This window comes from Fukomys damarensis, unplaced genomic scaffold (genome assembly GCF_012274545.1).
Source record: "Fukomys damarensis isolate Sample0158 unplaced genomic scaffold, DMR_v1.0_HiC HiC_scaffold_21, whole genome shotgun sequence".
Lineage (NCBI taxonomy): Eukaryota > Metazoa > Chordata > Mammalia > Rodentia > Bathyergidae > Fukomys > Fukomys damarensis.
The window spans coordinates 8,663,866-8,684,403 of NW_022900933.1; the positions used below are offsets into that span (position 1 = coordinate 8,663,866).

The 20,538-nt window shown below is 42.6% G+C and overlaps 1 protein-coding gene across 1 annotated transcript; it reads right to left on the bottom strand.

The window, feature by feature from the left end:
- Window positions 1–1,003: 1,003 nt before the first annotated feature.
- On the bottom strand, window positions 1,004–20,471 carry LOC104847574. The gene is made up of 4 exons (XM_033766931.1): window positions 20,462–20,471; window positions 19,674–19,700; window positions 11,204–11,311; window positions 1,004–1,700 (listed from the first exon to the last, which is right to left on the bottom strand). The coding sequence occupies exons 3-4, from the start codon at window positions 11,287–11,289 to the stop codon at window positions 1,472–1,474; spliced, it is 315 nt and encodes a 104-aa protein (XP_033622822.1). The 5' UTR covers window positions 11,290–11,311; window positions 19,674–19,700; window positions 20,462–20,471; the 3' UTR covers window positions 1,004–1,471.
- Window positions 20,472–20,538: the final 67 nt, after the last annotated feature.

Genomic DNA, 20,538 nt, shown 5'->3' on the forward strand with positions numbered 1-20,538 from the left:
ACAGAAAGAGAGAAAGAAAAAGACAGACAGACAGAAGCTGTAGCTTAATGGTAGAGCCTTTGCCTAGCATACATGAGGCCCTAAAGAAATTTAATCCACCACACTGCAAAAACAAAATTCATAGATGCTCAAACAGAGTGCCTTGGGAGCCAGAGGTTCTCAATGAAGGCTGGATTGGTTTAGGCCAGCCACAAGGCCCCCAAAATGCTAAGCACAGCTCTTCTTCCAGGCCCTAATGAAAGTACTGCCCTAGGTCGCTTGGGGTACCCCATCCCCTCAGCAAATTCAAAAGAATGGTTCGGAGTTAACTTTGTTCTTCCCAAGATATGAAACAAAAAGATTAAGAAGCATGAAATACAGAATGTTCCAAAATCTGCATCCGACCCAGGAAAGAAGGTTGAAGCTAGAAAATGCTACGTTAATCTAAAATCTCTTCCTCTCATCTTTCCAAACCACACAGGTTCATGTGCCCAGTCATGGAGATAAGCTGTGGGCAGCCCCCTCCTTGTCTTTATGGGTTTATAACATGTGTGCAGTAAACACGAAGCCAGCAAGAAACCCTGGGATTCATAGCAGGGACTAGGAAGCTGCTGCAGCTTTCGGTTTGCTTCTCTCTCAGACGAGTCAACTGACAATACTCACCCTTGTGTGCTGACCACAGAGGCACACTCTCTAGGGGTCTCAATGATTCTGTCCTGCTCATTTTTATAGTTAGAAGGCACTGCTTCTGTTTCTGCTGAACAGTGTGGACAGCGGCTGAAGGAACTAAGCACAGAAGCCAGGACTGTAAGCTGGGTCCCTTACAAAAGTGTGCGTCAAGCTGTTCTTTCCAGTCTGGGAGGCACACAAAAGACTGCTGGGCACCCTTGCCAGGTCTCGTTCCAAACATATGCTCGCTTCTAGCAATGGAAATGATGCAGGCAGGTGTTGTCATGCAGACCTGTAATCTCAGCTACTCAGGAGCCCTTGGCAGGAAGGTCACAAGTTCAAGTTCTGCCTCCACAATTTAGTGAGACTCATCTCAAAAACTTCAAAAAATATAAAGAAGGGCTGGGGATATTGCTCAGTGGTTACGTGGTATGCGTGAGGTTTGGGGGTTAATCCTCAGTACCATGGGGGAAAGAAAACAAGATACAATAACGGTAGCAACTAAGACCCAACTGAGTACTTACTAAGGGCCAGGCACCCTCACACAACCTTCCGGTATCATTCCCTCCCCCCACACTTTTTTGGTACCAGGGATCAAACTTGGGACCTTGCTATTTTCTCTATTTTAAAAATGAGAAAACCAAGGCTCAGAGTTATAACTACCTCAGTGTTGTATGACTAGTAGAAAGTAGAGTAGAATTTGAACCCAGCCCTCCAGGATACCCACATTTTGGGAATTCAGGGTGACTAGAGAACTAATATAAAAAGATCAACAGAGGGATTATAATCATCCAGAGTGCTGCCCCATGATGAATTTTTCTTATTAAACTATGACACTTATCAAAATCAAACAACAAATTAACAGAATTGCAGGGACAGTGTTGTCATAAGGACCGGAGAAAGTTATAGATTTATCTTGAATGGTGTTAATGAAAACATTAGTGTAGAGCTTTCCTTGGAGGAGCTGAGAGGAGTCCATAGTAAACTTGCTCCCCAAGGTGTAGGCTGAGTCCACAGAGAAGCAATGTTGCAGACCAGTCTGTAGAATCTGGCTGAAAAGAAGTGAAAACAGGATCTTGTAATAACAGCACTGAAGGAAGATTATTTTTCTTCATCCTTTTAAAGACCGGTGAGAACCAAATAGGTTCCTAGCAAAGAAAATAGGTGTAAAGGAAAAGCCTAAAGATCCTAGATAATCAAAGGACTTACCTGACCCAGGCGTGGGAGGAGAAATATCAGCCCCACAGCACTGCCAGCTTTGTGGCCTCTTGGTAGCCAGGAGAGCAAAAACAAATCTTTAGTGAAGACCCAGGGTTTGGCAGTGGAGCCTGCAGGTCCCTGCCCCTTTATCTGGTAGTGGCTGCTTAGACTGGAGGCTCAGCCCATGCTCTGGAGGCCCCACTTCCTCAGCACACAGCTTCGAACTGTCCAGAGTCAGAGCAAGAATCAACTACTTATTTTACAAAAGGCTCCACCTCAAAAGAGAGTTCAGTTCTAACTGGAAACTTTTTTTGAGATGAGGCCTCCCTATGTAGCTCAGGCTGGCTTTAAACTTGCAGCAATTCTTCCGCCTCAGCCTCTTCTGTGCTGAGATTACAGGCACATGCACCACTATACCCCGCCTAATCAGACACTTTTAAGTCCCAAATTATTATTATTATTACTTTCTTTTTTTTGGTTTTTTGAGACGGGGTCTCACTATGTAGTTGAGACTGACCTGGAACTCACTATGTAGCTCATACTGGTCTCGGACTCACAGCATCCTTCTGCCTCACTCAGCCTCCTGAGTGTTGGGATTACAGGCGTGAGCCACCATGCCCAGCAATCCCAAACTATTACTGAAGTCATTAACACTGATGCTTAGGATCAAGTCCAAGGTCATTAAATTCTAAACTTAAAGCAGTGGTTCTCAGAAGTTTTCACTGACAAATTGTTACAGACAGAGGTCTCGGTTTGGGTAGAAAGCCAGATTGGAGGGTGAAGAGGTGAAGCAGAGAAATACTCACAGTTAACACAAGGAGCACCACTCTCCTCCTGAGGGCCAATGCTGACTGAGAAAAAGGAACCTTAGCTGCACTGATCGTTTCCCCTTCACTGTCAAAAAACGGGTCCTACTGGACCTATCTTTCAGCTGCTTCGCTCTCCAGAGAACAAAAACGCCCCATCTGAAGGAATGGAAAAAGAACTGCCTGACTCACCAACTCATGTTCTACTTTGCCCTAGTTTTTTGTTTGTTTGTTTGTTCTATTTTGTTTTTTGGGAGACAGGGTCTTGCTATGCAATTCAGGCTGGTCTTGAATTCACTATGTAGCCCAGGCTGGCCTCGAGCTCACAGGGATCCTCCTGCTTCAGCCTACAGGAATGCTGGGATTATAGGAGAATGCCACCACACCTGGCTGCACTAGTTATTTTAAAGAAAATAAACTTTTTTATTTTGTGAAACCTACACAAACTTTCACATACACTAAGGTAAACAAGTGGAGGGATGGACAACAATAAACCACATTCCGAAAACAAAAGTTAACAAACTACACAATAAATTTGGGTCCCTATTAAACTAGCTCATTAGAAAATGGGCTCCATCAATGTCAACCAGGAAGGACAGAAAGCTGTGAGGCCCTTTGAATGTGTTCTACTCTTAGGCCTGCCAGTCCTGGATGCGAGACCATTCTGCAGACTTGTATTTTGGGACAGGGCCTCACTTAGCTGCCCAGGCTGGGCTTGAATTTGTGATCCTCCTCCTGCCTTAGCCTCCCAGAGTGCTGAGATTACAGCATTCAAAGCCAGGCCACGTGAAATTTTGTATTTTTTTTCTTGTACTGTACAGCCTGAAACAAAGGTATGGCGCTTCGCCATCAAACTGTGATGATGCAGGAAGGGAGCACACAGTTCCTCAGAGTGGAAAGAGCTGGTAAATAAACATGGAAAAGCATTTCTCACAGATAATAAAATACAAGAGCAATGACTATCTTTTGCCTATTGCATTCATTGTCCTGTCAAAAAACCTCAGTTATGGTGAAAACGTGACTTTCAAAATACTACCAAATGACTGTCTAGAATTTGCTTGAGAAAGAAATGAAAGAATGAGGACATGAAAATAATCCTCCTGAAAATCATCTTAGCAACACACAGCAAAAAGTCACACTCAGACCCTTGACCCAGATCCAGCTCCCGGGATTTCTGTCTATGGAAAAGGCCCATGCAGCGCGATGTTCATAACAATATTATTTATAAAATTTAAATTTGGATACAACCCAAAGCCATCAACAAAAACAGCTTGATTAATTAAATATAAATGCTACACTGCTTGGAGCCAGGCATGGTGGTGCATGCCTATAATCCCAGCACTTGGGAGGCTGAGGCAGGAGGAGTGCCACAGGTTTGAGGCCAGCCTGGGCTACATAGTGACACCTGTCTCACACCACGCTCCCCAAGCTTCACTGCTTGGGAAAAGCATGATATCATGAAAAAGCAGAAAGCTACGGGAAGTGTGCATATGAAGAGATCAAAAGGAGTATGAGAATATATTTCCTCGCCTCTTAGACTATCAGTAATTCCACGGGTTAAATATTAATATTAGCTTTTTTGGAGAAAAAGGAGGCAAGTTTTGTTTCAACATCCACTTTAAGGGAGTGCTCAATTTCAGTCACAATGAAGTGGAAGGTTAAGTGGGGGACTGTATCTTACAGCTGCAATATGTACTAGCCATGTGTCTAATAAGCACTTCATTAAAAAAAACTGGGGGGAGGGGGTGTTGAGACAGGGTCTTGCTGTGCACTCCAGGCTGGCCTCAAACTCACAGCACTCCTCCCGCCTCAGCTTCCCAAGTGCTGGGATTACAGGCCTACTAACAAGCATTTGAAACGTGACTACTCTGAACTGAGATGTGCTTTAAGTATATACTACACAACAGTTTCTTTTGTTTGATTTTTGAGACAGGGTCTTGCATGTAGTAGAGGACAGCCTTAAACTTGTGATCCTCTTGCCTCCGCTTTCCAAATGCTGGGATCACAGGTGTGTGCAGCCTCAAACCAGGTTATTAAGACTTACTGTCAAAATAATTTCAAATTGAAGTCATATTTACTTTTAAATATTTAATTACTATTAAAATTAATTTCACCTGTTACTTTTAATTTTTTTACTGTCTTGTAGAAAGTTTAATTGTATTTAAACTAGAGGGAGAAAGGAAGGATGTGACAAGAAAAAAGTGAAAGTAGAAGGAAAAAAACAGAAACAAAGCTTTTGTATGTAGGGAGGGGGAGTGTGAGGGGAGATGGGATAAAATAAAAGATACAATTAAAAAAACTAATAAATTATGTAAAAATTGGGCTGTGCTTGTAAAAGGATTTTAGGACAAAGGGAGATTACAGCAGTGTTAAAGGAACAGGCAAGGGGAGCTTGATTTTTCTTCCCATTTTCTGGAGTTTGTACAACTCTATTCCCAGACAAAATAGAAAAAAAGAAATGCTAAAGCAAAGGCCCAGTAATCACTCCGTATCATTCCAAATTCCCAAGATGCGAAAGAGATTAAGTATAGTCTCCTTCCTGTCTGGTCCTCCTGGGAGGAGGATGATTCAGGAGAGGTGTCTGCCTTTTGGAAAAATCACCTTCCATGAAGCCGTAAGGTACAGAAGGTCCACAAAAGGCCACTAGCACTACAAGGACCATGCGCGCCCTGGCGGGAAGTGTCTGAAATGAGCCTTGAGGGAGGAGGTGGAGGGCCAGTGGGGAGAAGGGGAGACAAGGCAGGAGCCAGGACAGGGGACTTGAGTGGCTCTCTTCAATTTCAGACCCAGATACATTTGGGCAAAAAGGTCAGAGTTGGATCTTGAGGACAGCACTCAGATAACCCTAAAGTAACATTCCTGGGAGATTGGGGAAGGAAAGAGCCTTCCAAAATTAATTACAGGAGAGTAGAAAAAATGGGCAGGTAAGCTGGGTTCCTTAGAGAACATGGAATTTGGGCAATGAAAAACCTTTGGAGATTTTTGGCAAGAAACACATACAGTTTATAAGGAATGAAATAAATACATTTACAGTTACAGAACCTACAGCATAAGAAGACTTAGCAGCCATAAGCGACAATTTAAGAAGATGGTAATTGCCACAGGTGAAGTTTGGACAGGTAGTAACCAGAGTAATAAGGCAAAACAGAAAGGGCTATAGTTTATATTTCATTTCAAAGACAATCACTCTAGGAGCCCAGATATGACATAGACAGTGTTGCTGAATAAATTTCCACAGGAAGGAACCATCTCCCCATAATAAAGTGGCCAGAGTAAACACGGAGCTTACCTCAGTTTAATAAATATTCACTGTGTTCCCTACAGTGTGCCAGGCACTGAAGGAAGAAAATAACAGCGGGAAACACGTTCCCCGCCTTCATGGTAATTCTACATAAAATTATACCAGTGTCACTTGTAACGCTAAGCCTTTGACCTTAAGAATGATCACATTCTAGCTGGGCATGGTGGTGAAAGCCTATAATTCCAACACGCAGGAGCCAAGGCAGGAGGGTTACTGAGTTTGAGGCTAGCCTGGGCTACACAGTGAGTTCAAGGCCAGCCTGAACTGGACTACATAGAGAAACCCTGCCTAAAACTGGACTACATAGTGAGACCTTGCCTAAAAACAAACAAAAAAACCAAAACAAAACAAAACTAGAATGATCGAATGATCACATTCTAGCTAGGACAGGTGGTACATGCCTGTAATCACAGCACCCTTGGGAGGCTGAGGCAAGAGGATCCCAAGTCTGAATTCCACCTTGGCAACTTAGCAAGACCCTAACACTATTTGGAAGGAGCCTTATTATATTATCTAAGGAAATTATTTGCTTTCAGCATTCAACAGTGAATAGAATCAGACTTCAATGGAAATGAAACCAAGATTCACTCAGTATTTTAACCTCCATTTGATGCTTATTATTGTTAATTATTAGGTTCAATCCTCTTTCCTAGCAAGAGAGCAAGACCCTCAAGAGTAAACACCATGTATTAGGCCCTTAAACCTTTGGTATCATGAATACCTAACTTACAAAGGGAGCTGACCTGGCTGTTACTGTTTTGTCCTCAAAGGGCTGAGCAAGCCACTGTTACTTCCTCTTTGCTACTATGGACTGAGAGCCCGCCACATACCAGTGTCTGCAATGGGACTTACCACGGAAGTGCCCTCAGCAGTCCCACACCAGAACCCAGACAATCGGACTAACACCGACTAGATGAAATCCTGCTTTTCTTTATTTTCACCTGTGGCTTATATTCTATTTTCTACATAGCTCCATCCAGCAAGGAAATATCCAGAGCACAACTGTTCCATGAAAGCAATATGCATGATAAACAGGCATTTAGGAAGAGACTTTAAAGATGAGAAATCACTGTAAACTGCTGTTTAGCTACAAATAGCAATGGAGAAAATAATTCTATTGCTAATGCTAACATAAACATTTTGGATGGGTACTGGGCCTAACTTATGGGATGGACAGAATTATACCTCTACATAAAAGCAAACTGACAAGATGACTACCAAGTCTCACCACCCACACAAACACACAACTCAAGAGCCAGTAAACCATTAACATTCCCTATAGAGCCTAATTAAAGACCCTTAAAATAGACAATAATGTTACTTTCTCCCTATTAAAAAAATCACACCAAAGTAGATCTTACCCTCTGGTTGGCTACCTGATGGCTCTAATTCATTCCCATCTCTCCCAGTAGGCTCTATATCCAGCTGAAAACTTCAGGAGACACAAACTCAAAACAATAGAGCTTAATGGTCCACTTGCTAACTCTGGGACCAAACGCAAAAATCCAAATGGACCATCAGCTCTAATGATATCTTCTAGGGATTAGTGCAGCTATATGGACTCAGCGTTTACAGACTTTAAATGACTTTCAACCTGCCCTACAGGATTACCCACATATGCCACTCTGTAGTGTTTTCATAGTGGCCCTAGTATAAGGTAATGCCAAGATTAATGGCTCAACCTTGGGGAGGCTCCAAAGATAATGACAAGATACAATCAAGGTTTCTTTAAATATCCTTACATTGTCTTGTGGTGTGGTGGAAAGACAGAACTTGGCAGCTATAGCCCCAAGTTCTAGTGTACCTTGCTACAGACTGGGCCATGATTGTGTGCTGTTTCCTTATCTCTAACAATTCCATCATCAGGAGCAGCAGCAGCAATTATCCAAATATACTATAGTATACTTCAAAGAACTGCTGTGTGGATTTTAGTTTATACTGAAATACAGGTGTTAGGTGCAAAAAGTGAGCATTCTTTAATGTTTATATTAGAATTATAGCAAATAAAGGACAAATGAAGTTTGGATTTCACATTCAAAGTTGCTAATTAGGCATGGTGATACACGCCTGTAAACCCAGCAGTAAGGCGGCCGAGGCAAAAGGATTGCCTTGAATTTGAGGCCAGCCTGAACTACAAAGGAAAACCCTGCCTAAAAAAAAAAAAAAAAAAGTTTCTTGCTTTCATTTTTCTTGGTTAGAATCCTCTACCCTTGGTTAGGACCAAATTCAATCAATAGTGATTTCTCTCTGAAGAACAAAAAGGCTTAGGACACCTATGATCCAACCTGGAACATAGAGATGCTCAAATCAAGAGTCTGGAACATGAATGAAAAGACTCAATCAAAGGTTCTCCCTTCAAGAATCTGAGCTAAGCTCCCTAAAACTCACAATGGTAAAATAATCATTTCCTAACTCTTTACACAATGTCACTACCTTAATTAGTGCAATCCAGATCAAGAATGAGTCAATTTCCTTTGGTTCACACACATTTTTTAAAAACTGCAACATGTAGCTGTAATGCAAGCCGGAGAGACTAAGACTTCCTTTAGACTCACTTCACTTGTGAAATTGCTGGCATATGATGAAGGGGTTAGGCTTGACCGAAGTTAACAGCATACAGGACAGGGGATCTGAAATTACAACGGCATTTAAAACATTCTCAGACTCAGGACCGTGTTTCCTCCACTGGCCCAAGAAGGCTCCTGGTCCCTGCCTCAGGGATTCTATCCCACTTGCCTTCCCCAGCCTGAGTCACTCATCACTAGTGGGATGCACGATTCCTTCCTTCACTTTCTTTGACTCTGCTCAAATGCCACCTTGCCAGTGAGACTTTTCTTTTTTGCCCTAACTAAAAACTGGACCCCTTCCTTCCTAGTTTAATTTTCTTTCATAGCTCTTATCTGACATACTATGTGAATACATACACACACACACACGTGTATATATACACTTATATATACTGCTTTTTCTTTTACATCCTGAATTTTTTTTGTTTTGTTTTTTGAGAGTGTCTCACTATGTAGTTGAGACTGACCCGAAACTTGCTATGTAGCCCAGTCTAGTCTCAAACTCACAGCGATCCTCCTGCCTCGGCCCCCCGAGTGCTGGGATTACAGGCCTGTGCCACAACGCCTGGCTCCTGAGCACATTTTTTATTTTTTAAAACGAGGTCTCTCTAGGTTGTTCAGACTAGGCTCAAAACTGTGAATCTCCAACCTCAGCCTCAAAGGCATGTACTGCCATGCCTGGCCATACTTTCATTACTCATTTTCTATCATCTCATCAGAATAAGAGCTCTTTTCCCCCCAGCTGCTGCATTCCCAGTATCTAGGTCAGTGCTGAGCACGTAACAGACCTCAGGAATCATTATGGACTAAGTAAAAAGGCCACCACAAATGAAACTATTCCATTTGTAAGGCTACAAAGTCAAGCCTTCAGCTTTCCTTTTTTTTTTTTTGGTACTGGGGATCAAACTCAGGCCCTTGCACTTGTAAAACAGGCAGCAGAACCACTGAGCCAAATCCTGGGCCCTTCAACTTTCTTAAAGCAAAGCAACAACAGGATTTAGGATAATGAGATTACAAGTACTTAAGGATGAATGCTATGGCAATGTAAAAATAGTCTAGATAAGGAAGAAAAATAGCCATAGCCTGTGACCTAACTCTTTTACAGTGTTCTCAAACTTAAGAATGCCTGACTGTTGGTCACAGGTGCCCAGCTTGTCTCCAGGAAGATGGTTTGGCAGTTATTCCGATGTAGGTGGTCCACAGCTCATCCCTTGAGGAGCTCCGCTGTGGCACCACTCCTGGTTAGATGTGAGATCAGGTTAACTGATACCATGATACAGGCATAAGCACTGACTGTAGCTCAGATAAGCACAGGACAATCTTTTGCAAATGTGTACTTTAAAAGGGTGAGTCTCCCCAGCCACAGAAGTTTCTTGTGGTACTTGCATGTTAGGCCAACTAAGTACTTTGGTTCAAGACCATTAAATCAAATTCATACTAAATAGGCTTAACCTGTGGCAAATACTAGGCATTCGTTTTTCATAAAGGTCAGACCTACCTAACCCATTCTTTAGTCACACATAAAGCCACACTTTAAAGTACAAAGCACACTTACCAAAATATAAACAAAATAAATCATAATGGCTCTAAATTTAATTTTGGATAAACAACCCAGGACCCCTACCAGAGTTAAATCAGGGGAGTTACTCAAAAGTATGCCTACGGGGTGGGAGAGTATGCCTATGATCAAACAAAAGAATAGCTGTTTCTTTTCATTTTCTATTTTTAAAAATAATTTTGTGTGTGCTTCTGAAGAGCAAACCCAGGGCTTACAGGTGCTAAGCAGGCACTCTACTACTGAGCTTTGCCCCAGCCCCAAAAAGCTGTCTGGATAAACACTGGGTCACTGACCCTCAAAATACATAGCATTTCTTCCCAGTTTGCCACTTAGTTCACTGAAAGGTTACAGAGTAGCCAGCTACACACCTGTCAAGGATGGAACTGTGCAAACAGATTTGTTCCCCAATTTTCCAGGAATGAACCTAACTCACAAGCTTTTATTCAGTTTTTTGAATGTAGAAACAGCTGACACCAATGCTCCAAGGAAAACGCTAGTTTGTGAAGGCCACCAGTGCAGAGGCAAAGGAGACGCTGTGGTCATTTTTTTCCTTCTACTTCAAAGGAACGTGTCTCTTTACTCAAATACTTTGTTCCAAAACTTAAAATGCTCTTTAGATACCCTGGAAAGAATGGCTAGAGCTGGAAAGTGACTGATGCCCAGGTGGGTTTACAGAATGCCCAGAAGCCTTTATTTACAGTTAGTACTGAACTCTAAACTGAATAAAAGAAATTCTCATGGCAATCTAGGGAATCACTGACTTTGAGAATCTTCAGTGAGATGCCAAATTATGGGCTACTCCCTATACTACAGTGTACAATCACAACAATGTCTTTTTTTTTTCTTTTTTTTACAACAATGTCTTGATCAATGCACTCTGTATACCAATTTTTAAAAACATTCCTACCAATGTCTTAACAAAGAGCTCCAATACATCTGACCTATTTTTGCCATGAATAAAGAAAAGCAAATAAGCTGTGTGATGATTCCAGAGAATCATAAAATAAGGGAATCATTTCATCCGATTACCCCGATTGTACTTCTTTCCAGACAGGTGTCCTGCTAAGCTCCATAACAAGTTCCAAGCCAGTACTGCCCCAAGTGGCTTCCTCCATAAACTCACCTTTTCTCCTTGGAGTGATGGGACTGAGTCCCGCAAACTGTGGAAGCTGTCTTTGATGTGGTCCCTACGTTTTCGTTCCAGTGCATTATGATGAGCCCGTTTGTCAGCCTAGAAGAATGGGAGAAAGTGTACATTAGGAATGTCATCCCTTTGGCTTGGTCCCAGGTAGGTGGAGTAAGCCTGGAAGGATATGCTGTCAGCGCTGTCCCTGCTGAGTGGACTGGGAAGACTGTTGAGGTGGGCAGTTAGGAGTCTCCAGAATTAGGCTCTGCTAAAGGGGGGAGAAAGGGGTGAGCAAAGCTTGTGACAGGAACATCCAAAGTAGCTCGATGCATCCAGCTCATGCATAAGTAAAATCAAAAGTTATTCATGGGACAAAACGTGACCCTCCTGTAATATCAGTGTCCCCAACTTAATTGTGTAACAGCTGCCAGTCCGTGATTGGGACATGATTAGAAAAAGCTCCAGTGAGCCTCTTCCTAAGATGTGATCACCCTTACTGTAGGAGACTGGGAGGAGCGGGAGGGTTGAGTCACTGGTACAATGCTTTTCTCCACGTAAAAGCCATTGGTGGTGTACTCGTCTCCACGTCCACTAAAAGGCACTACTTTCATCCTCTCATCAAATCATATAAGAGAAACCGAAACCTCTGGAAAACCCAGGTGCATGAATCTGAGATCATTATGACAATTCTGACAGAGATGCCAACTGCATTTGGAGTTCCTGTTTTTTTACAGCAGATCCTAGATGTTACCCTGCCAAGGGCTTTCCCTGAGGCTGAGCCAGAAAGGCACTTCTTAGATGGGGGCCTTCTGACACCTACACACACTGACTAGTCCCTCAGGCACTGCCGCATATCAGGTTACTTTGCCAGTTTTAAAAAATACCCAAATAAAATAAAATACCCAAAGCCAAAATCTTTAGCCTGTTAGAATCACAAAGAACAGCCAGCTGAAGAGGGAGAAGATTGCCAACAAGTCAGGAATGGCACAGCAGCACTTCCCCCAAAGACACTGCTGGGCAGCGCCACAAAGATTCTACCGTCCCCATTAAAAAAAGGACATCTCTAAATTCAACACAAACCCAAAGCAAAAACTTCACCACACTTGCACTCTGGAAAGTATGGAAAATAAATAGAGAATGTATCTTGAATACACCAGGCTGCAATGAACTAGTCTGAAGAATAAATCTGTGTATGACAAAGCAGTGGCTTTAATCAATCTTCCCAGACATCATACCAGGAATCTTAAAAAGACGAAGCAAATGAGATCAAACGACTTGGTTTATCATAAGAACAACACTGTCTCCAATGAATCCTTGTACTAGACAAGTTATACAGACAAAAATCTAAAAAGACAAGTTATGAGAATGAGAAAATTTGAAATTCCCATATCTAACCCTAAAAGTCCAAGTCATCCCAGAGGAAAAGGAGGCTAGAAACAGCTATTTTAATCATTACCAGGTCTTCAAGCACACACTCAATCTACAGCTTTGCTCAGCGGGCAAGAGATTCCTGTCATGGACATGGTCCTCCAGAGAATGTCACTCTTTTGGGAACAGAAGCCAGGTAAAGCTCTAAAGCTGTCCCATCTAAAGTTTAAATTCGCTGTATAATGAGTATTTTCTGAACTATTTTGATGCATGTATTAGTATGCGGAAACAGGACAGGAGGGCTGTCAAGCTTGGAACCTGAAGATAACAGATTCCCGCCCAATTTGAACCACTTATGCATGGTTATATGCATGACTGTGCCATCAGGCAGCTTCTTGTACCACTGGTGATACAAATGTTTCTAATCACTTCTATCAGTCTTTTTACTAATACAATCACTAAAAAGACACCTGATGGGATGGTCATTCATGTAGAACCAGTGGTTCAAGCCACCTGGCATTAAGACATACTTACTGATTACAGCCCCGTCATAAACTTGTTAAAAGTACCATTACAACACACAGCAAAAAAACCTGCAGATGTCTTATGACAGCAGTATGAAACAGCTCGAAGAAGTTCTAACTTACTGCTCCACGTTGTCATCTATCAAACACAAACTGGAACTATACCTAAGGAAATTAGAAGGTTAAAGGCTAACACTTGGCCATATCCGTCTCTCCAGTGTCTGCTATATACTTTTCAAGATGGTCTATTTACATGCAAATTAATCATCCAGCTTTGGTCTCCAGCAGCAGTCCATGATACTCCCATCTACTAAACCACCCTGATTCCTGGCTCTCCTCCCAGCTTAAGAGCTGTGCACAGAAGCAGTGACACCAGAATTAACTACAATCCCTCCCAATGATACAAATAAAATTCTATTATTTTTTTAATCTGGGAGAGCCCCACAAATCTCAAATGGCTAGAATCAAGTTGGACTTGGTCTCACGTGGTCCTGCTCTACAGGCATGGAGCTAAGTACAATCTGACACCAAAACATCCCCACAATGCACCAGCCCCTCCCATTTACTGAGTCCTGAAAGGACTCAAATGGGCAAGTCTTTCGGTTAGAGGATTTTAAGTGAACTTGGCTGGAGACCATCAGCAGAAATCTTGGCTTCTCATATGGGGAGCCCGCCAAGTTTGAGAAGTTGGCTCAACCAGGAAGGGCAGCAGTCCACTGCTCGGTGGAAAGCCTGGGCTGGGGACTGTCAGTCTCAAAGTAGTGGATGGAATTTCTGTGGTAGTTCCAGGCCCAATTTAACTAGCAGAAGAGTGGAATCTTACTTAGACCAATCCCTGCTGCCATGTCCACCTGAGCTGCTACACCTAACTGGAGTCCACTTTAATGCCCTTCAAACAATGGCAAGGATGTCTTTCTTTCTGGTTCTCAAGCTGCATATGTAAAAGCAAGTCAAAAACATGCAGAACGTGACTAATTCCACGCCACTTTGAATTAAATGATATTGCTAGTGGCTTGAACAAGCACACACAGACACAAAAACTGGAAAAACCCTTAACAAGGCTAAGAATTCTCTTTGGGGAATTATTTCCAAACCATAGATCCAGCCAGGCTGATACCTCCCACTCCCAACAACCAGAGTCCTGCTTGGCAGGCTTGTCACTGTCTTCTCTCACTGGCAACCCTTTACCAAAACACCCAAGAACTCAAAGGTGAGAAAAACTGGGTGGAGACAACCATATAAAGTACCTAAAGCCCTCCCACAAACGCAAAACTTTTTTTTATAGAGTCAAACAGTTGGATCTTGAACAAATAAAACTCAACTCAAATAAGCAAGCTTTCTCTTACCTGTACTGGCATATCTGATAAGGAACACGGTGGTACTCAAAGCATGCTTGCTAAGTTTATTAGGCATAGCTCTAGGAGAGAAGATGGGTGTTCCTGGGCTATTCAGCAGGCCCAAGTAGCTCCCCTACAAGTCCTCTAGCAACAGTGGCTGGAGACTACTTGCTCTTCAAGTGCAATGAATTTGAAGTTTCTACCAGAAACCCTGCACAAAGGACTGTTCATATCATTGAAGGCTCCACAAGGCTCCACATCACTGCTTTAGGGCATCCCAGAATAACATAAATACTAAGGAGCTAGTTGGTGTGGTGGTGCACGCCTGTGGCCGAGGCAAGAGGACTGCCAGGAGTTCGAGGCCAGCCTGGGCTCCACAGTGAGTTCAAGGCAAACCTGGACTACAGAGCAGGACCCATCTCAAAATGAAACAAAACCAAACCCAACCAAACAAACCAGAAATACTAAGGAGCCATCTGATACCAAACAGTGGCCTACAGACAGACGCTCACCAGGAACTATGGCACCAAATGGCTTCCAGCTTTGGCATCTCTGCCAAGTTTTTTTTACTTGGCCTGTTTTATTTCTACCGAACATTCCATACCATCAGCAAAACAAAAATCTTCACGTACAATTTGTCCATCTTGGACACTCACAAGTATGTGTACCTTAAGTATGTGACTACAGGTTAAAGGCAAATATTATTTTGTTGTCCGATAAGTTATTAAACTGGCAGTACGCCACTGAGGTTAAAGAGGTTTGTTCAAAATTGAAGGCAATCTCTTAAGATTACTTCCTTTCAAACTCACTGCACAGAAAAATGCACCTTCACTGAAAGCATTACATGTCACCAACCATTTCTACAAATTGTGGGTAAACAGCATGGGGAAATAAAATGTTTCATTATTCAATGATGCACATGGTTGCAAGCTACTAATCCCTCTTAAATGGGGAAGCATCTCAATTTCAATACAGAAAATCCTCAACATACAGAATTTATTACCTGCTATTTACTGCCCTTAAGAAATTTAATGGTTATGCTGGGTCTCGTGGCACATGGTTATAATCCCAGCTACTACAGAGGCTGAGGCAGGAGGATGGTGCAAATTCAAGGCCATCCTGGATTATGTAGCGAGAACCTGTCTCAAAAGACCAAAAGAAGCGCATTTAACATGTGCAAGACCCTGGGGTTCAATACCCCCCTCAAGTTTGCATTTAAGAGGAAAGATACTGTAGTGTGTCACTTATTATTAAGCTACTCTTAGTAAACACTAAGGGCACCAAAAATACAAAGTCTCAAAATCCCATCTGAAAATATTATATTTGATAGATAAGAACCAGACAGAATAACAAGAAGATAATAATTTCAATTTCCCAACATCTCTCCTGCTCGAAGCACATTGCCTGGTATATATTTCTGTCACCTAATGAATACATTTGTTTCTGAGGCTTTTCCTATCTTTTGGTGCCAAGAACACTTGGGAAGGAATATTATTATCTAAATAGGACATATTAAAAGGGTACCTTGAGCAGGAAATTTAACCTGAAAAGCAAATTAGCTTCACTGATCAACTCTTTCACCACTACTGGCATTCTGATAAAGACTTTTAAACACAAGAACACCTTCTACTCAAACAAGCATGCTCAGGAACTAAACCTGGAATTTCTGTTATCACTGTCAACACTAAGCAGAGACCAACTACATGCATTTGCCGTGCAAATGATTCCAGGTAAAACAGATAATTTTCAGAGCAGAGTAAATTCCAATCTCAGAGGCAAACAAATTCATTCCTTTCTGAATACACTGCAATTTCTGAAAAAACAAAGAGCTCCGAAAGGTACAGAAGTGAACTTCACAAATCTGTTTTCAAACCCGATACTCTGTAATCACACCATGTTCGGCTGACATGAAGGACAATAGATAAGGCCACGATTTCCTGACCAACATGTTAATCCCTCATTTCTCATATGCTTTTACTTTCTCACAGAAAGCAAGCAAAAGGAGCCCCCTGTACAAAATATACCTGTTCCAGAAATTTATCGTTAAAATTCAACCTTTTCTCTCCAAGACATGGTAAAAATAAGCTAACATCAGTAGTATTCTGGGAGGTACTAAATAGTTCCGCGTTACTTCCTTTACCAAAGCTCACTGGTCACTGAAGAAGTTGTTTTCCATTTGTACTGGGGAAACAGAAACATTCGTCAAATCAGTTTCACTTTCTGTTAACAGCTGGCCTCACTTTCCAATTCTGTTTCTGCTGAGTATACTGCATTTTTAATGGAGTTAAGGCCTAGATATTGTAATGACATTATAAAACATTAATGAATGTCTCTCTTATAGAACTCACATTTCCCAAATAACTTTTAAAATGTTCCTCTGTAGACTTAAATACATGGCCGTTCATTCTCCACATCTTTTTGCTGAAGCAAAACATGATAGTTTCCCCTCAAATTTAAAAGATGCCAGGTGTGTTGGTGTACACCTATAATCCCAGTACTCTGAGAGGTTGAGGCAGGAAGATCACACGTTTGAGCCCAGCATGGGCAACTGGGAGACACAGTAAGACCTGTCTTTAAAAAAAAAAAGCTGGTGATATAGCTCAGTGTGAAGATCATAGGTTTAATTCCAGTACTGGGAAGGGGGGAAAATATATGCGTGTGTGTATTTTTTTCCTATACTAAATTTCAGGGGGGGAAAAAAAAAGGATTCCTTTTTACCCTACCCATTTGTAATAGTTGCATGATATACTGTAAAACTTGTCTATAACACATCCACTTTTCTCTCCATGCTTCTATGATAATCTTGTGATAGAAAATTAAGTCTCAACAAGATGCATCAGTCTTGAGGACCTAAATTCAATTGTAGCATCAAAAACAAAACAAAATAACAAAGAGTTAAACCTTTGTCTACTTCCCAAAATCAAAGGAAAAAAAATCAGGTGCCTTAACAGCAAACTAAAGACACCTAGACCAAACAAGATAGTATTCTAGGGCTGGGGATTTAGCTCAGTGGTTTGGTGGCCTGCCTTGCAAGCGCAAGGACCCGAGTTCTAAATTCAATTGTAGCATCAAAAACAAAACAAAATAACAAAGAGTTAAACCTTTGTCTACTTCCCAAAATCAAAGGAAAAAAAATCAGGTGCCTTAACAGCAAACTAAAGACACCTAGACCAAACAAGATAGTATTCTAGGGCTGGGGATTTAGCTCAGTGGTTTGGTGGCCTGCCTTGCAAGCGCAAGGACCCGAGTTCAATCCCCAGTATAGTAAAATAATGTATATCAAACCCATCTGGAAGAGAAATATATTTTGTTGTTTTTGTGACAGAGTCTTGCTATGTAGTCCAGGTGGCAATCCTCCTGCCTCAGCCTTCTGAGTGCTGGAAGTACAGGTATATGTCACCATACCTGGCTCTATGGATGAGTATTTTGAAAAGAAGGAAGCTTTCAAGAACTATGAGCTAAAATGTCTCTCTCCTTGGAAAGCCAATATGATTCCAAATAGAAAGAAATGATTCTGGCTTGTGGAGGTTCACACCTGTAAACTTAGCACTCAGAGAGTCTGAAGGAGGAGGATCACAAGTTCAAGCCACTCCTGGGCAACTTAGTGAGACCTTGTGTCAAAAAGGAATGGTTCTACAAAGTAAGTCTTAGCAATCCTTACCCTCCAACTCTAAAACCCTAATCAAACCTAGGAAGAGGGAAGCAAATTTTACAATTGGATACCTGGAGCAAAAAAATAAATAAATAAAAGTAAAAAATAGACCGGGCCCCAAACATTAAGAATAACAGTAACTGAAATAAAGGACTGCAATTTCCAAATATATGTATAACTGTTAAGTACATGACAATACTTCAGAAGGAAATGAAGTAAAACGAATTATTTTTTAGTAACTATTGCTAAGGGACAATCTTTAAAATCTTGGAACTATATCCTTGGATTTTATAGAAATATCAGCTCTCAATACATAAAATTTTCCTTAATGCCCAACTGCTTGGACAACCTGTACAATCTCTGCTCTAATGAAAAGGGTACAATTTAACTGAGCTTGGCTTTATTCAATGATTACTAATTCTTATGCCAGAGATATCCATGTGGCATCCTGCAAACTAGTAAGCCACCAAACACATGTTCCAAACACCATTTTAAACATTAGAAAAATGTACTGGGGGATAGCTTGGTGGTACAGTGCTTGCCTAGCTTGTGCAGAGCCGAGTTCAATCCTTAGTAGAGGGAAAAAAACAAAAGGAAGACTTGGCAACACGGAGCCCTCACTCCCGTACCACCTGTGGGGCTGAATGGTGGCTGCCTTTTCAGAAGTGGTACACACTCTTCAGTCCCAGTCCTCTACTTTCTCCCTGACTAACTCACTGCTGCACCCCGTAGACAAATGAATTTACCATCCCACTCTACACATTTCTTATTGATCCCAACTCTTGACACACTTGTTTCTCTTCGATTCTGATTTGTCATTTTTTCTCTAATCTATACCCACATTCCTGCCTCAGACTACAAACAAAAGATCGGTATCTATTTAAATCTACCATACCACCTACTGGGAATATTAGCATCAAACGTTGAGAAATTATTGATAACACTACAGGGTTTCATCCATCACCTTTAAGCAAAGCTGTCTCTGCAATCCCACTTTTAATAATCTGTTTTCTTTATCTCTCTCTTCCGAGCTAGACACTGAGAGTCAGATCAGAAGCTGTGACACTTTCACGATTTGACCTTTAGCTCCATTCTATTTCCAATTTTTGCATTAGTACACTATGTTGTGCATATTTTGATAGATTCTATAGGTCTACAGCAGTCACATGACTTGGTTAAAGACGATTAGTGCATGTGGCTTCAGCTTCACACAACTATCCAAATATGGTTTAAAACCCACTTGTTCCTAAATAAATCTTCTAACCACTTTGCCCTGACATAATACTATCATTCACTTCAGCAGGCTTTACTTTTCATGACTCACTTACATAGTAGCAGCTGGATCCCTCATCTGAAAACTGCCAAACAATTCATTTCTTTGCATACAGCTCCTCTCACCTACTCACTAGAATTTACCACCTGAGAATCATGAGATTTGTAAATTCCCCTCCCCCAGCCCTTGAAGCCCCCACCTCACTTTAGCTGTTAAGTTTACTATAATATTAAAAGTGATCTCTTTTCCTCTGAACCCAAAAAGATCTAAAACTGAACAGAAATGAAAATGAAATGGAGAGTAGGAGACGTACCGCAGATTGAAACCTCGGTTGCTCTTCCTGAAATAAGAGAGAAAAAAAAATAGAAAATATAGACGTTATTTTTACACATCGCATTCAATAATAAGAAAGAAAATGCCGGCGGCGGAGGAAGCGCGGTTGGGGAGTCAGCCCGACAACCCCCCTTTCCCCCTACCCCAGCCAGCGGGATCCGATAGCCGGGTAGGGGTCCAGAGCGCCGCCCCTCCTCCCGGGATCCGACCCCGGCCTCAAGAGGTTCGGAGCCAACATTTCCTCCCCTCACATCCAGCTTGGGCATGGGGCGCTCCTAGCCCCTTCTCCTTCCTCCCTCACCCCCAGGATCCGCGGGTCACGGAGGAGGGGATCGCAGACCCCGGGGCAACTCTCGAGCGCCTTCCCCTTTCCAGAAATCCGGACAATGAGATCCCGGGCGCACTCCACCCCAGTCCCCGAATTCTGAGCAGGGCAGGGCGGAGCGGGAGGCCGCAGCACCCTCCTCCACAGGAGGAGATGGGGGTCCCGGAGGTCGAGCGTCTGCATCCCACCTCCAACCCCAGGAGGCCGCCCCAGCCAAGAGCCCGGAGCGGCGCAAGCACTAACCGCGTCGCTGGCGGTCCCAGCCCTGGGGGAAGGGGAAGGGGAAAGGGAAAAGGAAGGAGGAGGCGGCGGCCGCGAGCGGGAGGCCGCAGCACCCTCCTCCACAGGAGGAGATGGGGGTCCCGGAGGTCGAGCGTCTGCATCCCACCTCCAACCCCAGGAGGCCGCCCCAGCCAAGAGCCCGGAGCGGCGCAAGCACTAACCGCGTCGCTGGCGGTCCCAGCCCTGGGGGAAGGGGAAGGGGAAAGGGAAAAGGAAGGAGGAGGCGGCGGCCGCGCCC

Excerpts from the sequence above, each read along its gene's own strand:
- LOC104847574 (XM_033766931.1), bottom strand. The coding sequence starts at position 11,289 with ATGCACTGGAACGAAAACGTAGGGACCACATCAAAGACAGCTTCCACA. Across the intron at positions 1,701-11,203 it reads CATCACTCCAAGGAGAAAAG|CCAGATTCTACAGACTGGTC; the intron begins GTGAGTTTATGG and ends ACTTCTTTTCAG.